Below are 7,879 nucleotides of genomic sequence, written 5' to 3'. Positions count from 1 at the left end.
CGAAGGTTCGGAACGGTAACGGTAACGGTATTTCGATCCTTGGTCTAAACTAAATGGCTATTCTCTGATTTCAATGGATACACTTGTACCCTTTTTCAACCCTTCAGAGAAAACTACAACGCTAACCTAATCACATCAAAATATTTTCATAAGAATATTATCAAAAGTCCGGATAAAATTACTTACAAAGAAAGCTAAAAAACATTCTTAAAGAAAGGACGAATAGACTTTCTTTTCAAACATAAATTACCTCAAAATTTACATAATTTAAGTAAGAAAAAACTTATAAGTTAATTTGAATCCTAGAAATCTCAAGTAGCAGTGAAACTCATTGTTCTTCTTGGTTATATCCCTTGGCGCATAAGAATATCTACAGGGTTGCACTGAAATTTACATTGAATCTACCTAATAAAGCTATGATAAGGATTCGATATACCGTCATATATATATGGTTCGGTAATATCACACCAGCTCCGAAAAACCGTCTTTGTTGAAGCCGATAGCATATTCTTCAGTGCAAGATATATGAACATCAATATCAGTAATTTGGTATTAAAATTAACGTTAGAAAATAAATAGATTACCTGTAGTAATTACTTACATAATCAGCTTGGTTCGATAAGAAGCGGTCGAACAGAGTTAATCGCCAGTGGAGCAAGATCTGGTTACAATAAATACATTAATAATTTCAAAGCTTAGAAACACTTAATATCAACACAATCTGATTACCCAGCGGTTCACTTCGAAGCCAATCTTGCGTGCAAATGAGAGCCTCGAGCGTGTCGGGGCTCAGCGAGCTTCGAGACTGATCGAGGACTCTGCAGTCGGAGCTGAAGGCGAGTTCCGGCGAGAGAGTTACCGGAGTTCCGAGAAGGTCGTGCGCCACCATGGACAAGATCGGGTACCTCGGCGTGTGGACTTTCCACCAGTTCAAGAGATTGAAGTCGCAGCTACGGGGAAACACGGGCTCCTCAAGATATTTCTCCAAGTCCGACTCCGAGCTTTGGCTCCGAGAGGTCTCGTGGAGGAACTTGTCGAAGCCTCTCAGTCTGTCCCTCGGCTCGTTGTTATTGCTGCTGCTCGTTTCGGGCAAATCCGACCCTTCACCGCCGATCGAGTACGTGTCGAAGAGAGCTCTGATTCCATCGGAAACTTCCTTGATCCGATCCTGAGCGGTGCTTCCGTAGATTTGGGAGTAGTAATACTCAACGAGCTTTAGCTTGAACCGAGGATCCAATACCGCAGCCATGGCCAGAGTCGTACCGCACTTGCTCCAATACCGGTCGAACTTCTCTTTCATCTTGATCGCGACCGAGCTCACGAAACCGTCGCTGCTTTTGGACCACTCGATTATTTTGACGTGTATGTCGCATATCTCGTGGAAATATATGTCCTTGTTGGTCGAGAGAGCATTGGCAACCTCGGAGAAGAGGTGCAAGAATCCGGAGACGGACTCGACCGATTCCCATTCCGCGTCCGTCAGAGAGGAATCCGCGTAAGAAGGCTCATGGTCTCGGAATAGAGAGAAAACAGCTCGGTGCTCCAAGGCGGTTTGGATCATCAGGTGAGTCGTGTCCCATCGGCCCGGGAAATCGAGAACCAGCTTCTTCCTCTGACCCGCGGAGATCCCGACCTGTTGAGCGATCTCGTCGAATTTCCCGAGCATGACTTGAGAGCTCTTCACGTACCCAAAGCTCTCTCGGATCTTCCGAATCGGGTCTCGGAGAGATTCGACGCAGTCGCGGACGAGCGATTTGAGGACGTGAAGAGCGCAGCGAAGATCGATCAGCTCTCGGCGCGAGGTTTGACTGATACGCTCTCTGATCTCCGAGATGACTTCGCCGTCGATAGAGCAATCGTCAAAAGTCAACGCGAAGATCTTCCCATCGATGCCCCAATCGACAAGACACTTGACGATTACCTCCGAGAGCGAGGAAGAATAATCGAGCGCGACAAAGTTCACGATCTTACTCTGCAACCTCCAGTCCTCGTCCACGTAATGGGCGGTCAAACACAAGTACTCGGAGTTCTCCTGCGAGCAAGTCAACGTCTCGACGGAAACGTTGACTCTTCCGCGAAATTCCCTCATCATCCCCGAGACCCGAGCTCTCTCCTTTTCGTAAATCTCCATACACGAAAACTGAACCTCACTCCTCGGGAGGACCTCGAACATGGGCTGAAGATTCTTGACAAACACTTGGAAGCCGACATGGTCGACCATGGAAAGCGGGTATCCATGCAAGATGATCATGCGGGCGAGATCAGAGCGGCTCTGATCCTGATCGAATCTGCGACTCCCGTAGCCGAGGATCTCCTCCTTCTTCAGCTGGTGATGATCTTGGTCGAACTTGACGATCGCGGGATTGACGAAATCGTCTTTTCGCTGGGCCTCGTCGTAGTTGATTCCGGAGAGAGTGACCGTGCTGTTGGTGGTGTCGATCTTCCTCCGCTTGGCCACGAGGAGCTGAGACACGTCGAAGTTGGAGCGCTTCAGGCACCGCATCAAGTGGTTCCTCAGGTGAGTCGTTCCGCTATTGCTCGAACCGCTGAGCCTCTTGTTGCAGTGGACGCATACAGCGAAGCAAGTCTCGCCTTTTCGGATTCGTTCAAAGTGGTTCCACACCACAGAGGTCAGTTTCTTCTGTTTTCGAGCCGATTCCGTGGGTATTTCCATCGCGGAAAAGAAAGAAAACCAGACCCAAAAGCTGCACATTTTCAGATAACAGAGAAGGGGGAGGAAAAAAAAATATATTAAATTGGAAGTTATTTTGTAGTCCATTGGTTTTTGTTTCAACTCGCGAATCAAATACCATGGCGTTGATAAGAATTAGTGGCGAGAGTTCGTGTAAAGTGCCGCTATACAAAAATGATCATTCAATATCTTTCTCCACAAAGCTCAACAGCTCGGAAATGTTAGTAATTTTTTTGTTTCAAGCATTAGTTTCATCGTTGCTAAAAGATTCAATAAACAACCCCAAACCATGGCCTTGACTAGAGTTTACGGGAGTTCATGTTAAGGGTCGTTGTACACGAATGATTAATCAATATCCGTTTGCACACAGCTCAAAAACTCAGCATTTTTTTTTAAGTCCTCTTTCTTCCGGGCCTATTTTTGGTCTGTTAACATTCAGTGGTGGCTGAAAAAATTTCAACACCCCAAAACATAAAACAAATACAAACAATTGAACAGAAATTACAAATATGTAACCGAAATTAATTAAAAACCACATCTAAAACACATCAATTCTCTCTTCAAATACCCGTCAAATTGGTCACTTCAAAAACCCCTTTACAAAGGAGAAAACGTGTCACACATGTCAATTTGAAGAACAAAATATTATACCTTGTTTTTCAGGTATTGATGAGTAGGGAGGAAACTTCAGAGAAGCTCGATCGGAATCGGATCGGATGGTCCGTCATGTTTTCGGATTAGAAAGGGTTACACCCGATGCGGGCTCTTCTGTGCTCAAAATATGGATTCGGTCCGATGATTCCGTACCCATTTGGTCTTATTTTATTTTAATATTATAATTAAGAGAAAATAGCGGCATAAATACATGATATTTACGGATTGTTACACTTATATATTTATTAAGTATATAAATGCAATAATCCGCAAGCATCAAGTATTTATGTCGCTAATTTCTCTTAATTATAATATTAAAAAAAAATAAGACCAAATGGGTACGGAATCGTTGGAACGAACCCATATTTTGAGCACAAAAGAGCCCGCATCGGGTATAACCCTTTGTAATCCGAAAACCTGACGGACCATCCGATCCGATTCCGATCGAGGTTCTCTGAAGTTTCCTACCCCTACCATCAACAAGGTATAATACTTTGTTCTTCAAAATGACATCTGTGACACATTTTCTCCTTTGTAAAAAGGTTTTTGATGTGACCCATTTGACGGTATTTGAAGAGAGAATTGATGTGTTTAAGATGTGGTTTTTAATTAATTTCGGTTACATATTTGTAATTTTTGTTCAATTGTTTGTATGTGTTTTATGTATTGGGGTGTTCGTTAAAATTTTTTCAGCCACCACTGAATGTTAGCGGCACAAAAATAGTGCCTGGCAAATTTTTTTGAAGAGGACTTTACAAAAAAATTAATAAATACCGAGTTTTTGAGCTGTGTGCAAACGGATATTGATTAATCATTTGTGTACAATGACCCTTAACATGAATTCTCGTAACTCTTGTCAAAAAGCTCATGGTTTGGGGTTGTTTATTGAATCTTTAAGCAACCATGAAACTAATGCCTGAAACAATAAAATTACTTTCATTGGAGCTTTGTGTAGAAGGATATTGAATGATCAATTTTTGTATAGTCACTAACTCTTATCAAAGCCATGGTATTTGCTTCGTGAGTTGAAACAAAAACCAATGGACTACAAAATAGCTTCCAATTGTAAATTTTCGTTTGTTTCATTAGTTGTTTCTGATTTAAAAAAATCAGGCCCATAAAATAAGGCCAAAAAAAATTAAAACTAAGTCATTTTTTTTTTCTTTTTTAAACCTGGCATTCCAAGCTCGTATGGAGCGTTTATTTTCGATGTGTACGCTCCAGGCATACGCCTTAACCTGCCAAGGCGCTAGTCGCACTTTTTTTTTTCCAGGCTTGAGCCTGAAGGAGAATTTCGAACGCCTTTTAGGCGCACCTTGAAACCGCCTTTTAAAACCATGTTTCACATAAATTTCAAATCCAAATCATAAACGCTTTCGAGGCTCAGAATTCACTATCACAAATCAGCCAAACCGAATCACACAACCAATTTACACACGGCCATAATACACACGGCCAAACAATATCAAACCAGGAACCCTAATTCCTTAAATTTCAATCTGGGTAAGAGAGTTTCACCTTGTTTCTGGTGTTATTGAAGTCTCTCGCGTTCACCCTCTCATTTATCGGCGTCCTCTCTAGCTCGCGGTGGCTCACACTCCACGGCGGATGCGCGCGCGCGGGATCTCGGTGGCCGGCTCGGCTGGTGGCGCGCGAAGAAGAGGAAGAACGTGGGTTGACAAGGAGATGGAGAAGATGAGGAGGGTGGTGATGTGGTTGGCCGGCCGGAGAGTGCTCTTGAAGTGTTGTTGCCGATTGTTTTTTCTCTTGCTCTGTTTTGCTTGCAGGAATCGCGTGAAGAAGATGAAGTGAAGAAGGAGTGCACGTGAAGAAGAAAGAAGAACAGAGAAGAAGGAAAAGGAATTTTTAAAATCCTTTTATTCCCTCGTATCTCCAAACCGACCCCAATTTATCAATTTTCACAAATGGGTCCTGAATTTTTGTTACAATTATATCCATTGTGACTTAGTTATTTAATTAAATCCATGACCGATCGGATTTTAATTAAATAATTAAACCGAGAATTTTCTCGTTTGTTTCCGATTAATTTATATATATTCAAGGTTTCTTGGAAACAATTCTCGTCTTTTAGAATTTAAATATATTCAAGGTTACATGCAAGATGATCATGCGGGCGAGATCAGAGCGGCTCCGATCCTGATCGAATCTTCGACTCCCGTAGCCGAGGATCTCCTCCTTCTTCAGCTGGTGATGATCTTGGTCGAACTTGACGATCGCGGGCTTGACGAAATCGTCTTTTCGCTGGGCCTCGTCGTAGGTGATTCCGGAGAGAGTGACCGCGTTGTTGGTGTTGGTGGTGTCGATCTTCCTCCGCTTGGCCACGAGGAGCTGAGACACGTCGAAGTTGGAGCGCTTCAGGCGCCGCATCAAGTGGTTTCTCAGGTGAGTTGTTCCGCTATTGCTCGAACCACTGAGCCTCTTGTTGCAGTGGACGCACACAGCGAAGCAAGTCTCGCCTTTTCGGATTCGTTCAAAGTGGTTCCACACCACAGAGGTCAGTTTCTTCTGTTTTCGAGCCGATTCCGTGGGTATTTCCATCGCAGAAAAGAAAGAAAACCAGACCCAAAAGCTGCACATTTTCAGATAACAGAGAAGGGGGAGGAAAACAAATATTAAAATGGAAGTTATTTTGTAGTCCATTGGTTTTTGTTTCAACTCACGAATCAAATACCATGGCTTTGATAAGAGTTAGTGGCGAGAGTTCGTGTAAAGTGCCGCTATACAAAAAATGATCATTCAATATCCTTCTCCACAAAGCTCAACAGCTCGGAAATGAAAGTAATTTTTTTGTTTCAAGCATTAGTTTCATGGTTGCTAAAAGATTCAATTAACAACCCCAAACCATGGCCTTGACAAGAGTTTACGAGAGTTCATGTTAAGGGTCGTTGTACACGAATGGTTAATCAATATCCGTTTGCACACAGCTAAAAACTCAGCATTTTATTTTTTTTTAAGTCCTATTTCTTCAAATTTTTTTGCCAGGCACTATTTTTGTGCTGTTAACATTCAGCGGTGGCTGAAAAAATTTCAACGAACACCCCAAAACATAAAACAAATACAAACAATTGAACAGAAATTACAAATATGTAACCGAAATTAATTAAAAACCACATCTTAAACACATCAATTCTCTCTTCAAATACCCGTCAAATGGGTCACTTCAAAAATCCCTTTACAAAGGAGAAAACGTGTCACATATGTCAATTTGAAGAACAAAATATTATACATTGTTTTTCAGGTATTGATGAGTAGGGAGGAAACTTCAGAGAAGCTCGATCGGAATCGGATCGGATGGTCCGTCATGTTTTCAGATTAGAAAGGCTTCTGTGCTCAAAATATGGGTTCGGTCCAATGATTCCGTACCCATTTGGTCTTATTTTATTTTAATATTATAATTAAGAGAAAATAGCGGCATAAATACCTGATGTTTGCGGATTGTTGCACTTATATACTTATCATGGGTTTAAAGACACGTTCGAAATTCTCCTCCAGGCTCAAGCCTGGAAAAAAAAAGTACGACTAGCGCTTTGGCAGGTTAAGACGTATGCCTGGAGCGTACACATCGAAAATAAACGCTCCATGCGAGCTTGGGATGCCATGTTTTAAAAAAAATGGCTTAGTTTTTTTTTTTGCCTTATTTTATGGGCCTGATTTTTTTAAATCAGAAACAACTAATGAAACAAACGAAAATTATTAGACACCTAAGGTTTAATCGTTGTTCTTCTTCTTTGACGCACGCTGCTCTACATGCATGAATTGCTGAAATCTTCGAACTTCCACCATCTCCACGCACGCTACTCTTCTCCTCCATCTCCATGTTGTTATTCATTACTTCTATTCGGTAAGTTTTTATTCCACTCTTGTTTTTTTTCTTTTTCCTTGTTTTCGGCCTAGGCAGATTTTTGGTTTGTTTTTAGGGTAATCTAGCAACGTAGCCAATTTTAAACATGGTTTTAAGGATATATCAAACGTTTGATAAATTTTGTAATCTAGCCATTTACAGAAATAAACGGTTAGAAAATATCGAAAATACCCTTATGTAACATAAATCATTGAAACCAAATACTAGCCAACGTTTCAGTCAGCCGAAGTTTATCGTGCGTAAAATAAACGGAAATTAACAAAGCAGCGGAGATTAACAAAAAATTAAAGAAATATACGCTCAATAACCAACTTTACCAAATATAATTTTTTTTTGAATTCTAAATATATACACGTGTATTAACTTCGAAAATTCGTATTGAAAATTTGATCGGCTTGTGAATAACACCGTATTAAAGGAAAGGAAATAAATATCAATTGATAACACCATCGACAACTTCAAACTGGTGGGCATTGATCGGCTCTAGCTACACATATGTAAATTTACCATAATTAACATAAATTAACAAAGCAGCGGAGATTAACAAAAAATTAGAAAGAAATATACGCTCAATAACAAACTTTGCCAAATATATAATTTTTGTTTAAATTCTAAATATATACAAGTGTATTAACTTCGAAAATTTTGGT

General features: G+C 41.0%; 1 protein-coding gene across 5 annotated transcripts; it reads right to left on the bottom strand.

The window, feature by feature from the left end:
• Nucleotides 1-223: 223 nt before the first annotated feature.
• LOC149401354 (zinc finger BED domain-containing protein RICESLEEPER 3-like) lies at nt 224-5,225 on the bottom strand. 5 transcript variants are annotated; one of them, XM_089612121.1, is made up of 5 exons: nt 4,865-5,225; nt 4,520-4,672; nt 730-2,705; nt 602-661; nt 224-509 (listed from the first exon to the last, which is right to left on the bottom strand). In XM_089612121.1, exons 3-4 carry the CDS (start codon nt 2,672-2,674, stop codon nt 606-608), a joined length of 2,001 nt encoding a protein of 666 aa, XP_089468247.1. In that variant the 5' UTR covers nt 2,675-2,705; nt 4,520-4,672; nt 4,865-5,225; the 3' UTR covers nt 224-509; nt 602-605. The 5 variants fall into 5 exon arrangements, with proteins under 5 accessions (XP_089468247.1, XP_089468246.1, XP_089468248.1 ...); XM_089612120.1 differs by lacking the exon at nt 4,520-4,672; XM_089612122.1 differs by lacking the exon at nt 4,520-4,672 and having other exon boundaries at nt 730-2,641; nt 4,865-5,213.
• Nucleotides 5,226-7,879: the final 2,654 nt, after the last annotated feature.

This window comes from Urtica dioica, chromosome 4 (genome assembly GCF_054948205.1).
Source record: "Urtica dioica subsp. dioica isolate 48M chromosome 4, U.dioica_male_clone48M_v1_H2, whole genome shotgun sequence".
In the NCBI taxonomy this organism is placed as follows: Eukaryota; Viridiplantae; Streptophyta; class Magnoliopsida; order Rosales; family Urticaceae; genus Urtica; species Urtica dioica.
Note: the sequence above shows the minus strand (reverse complement) of the source record. Positions and strands in the feature narration are given on the sequence as shown.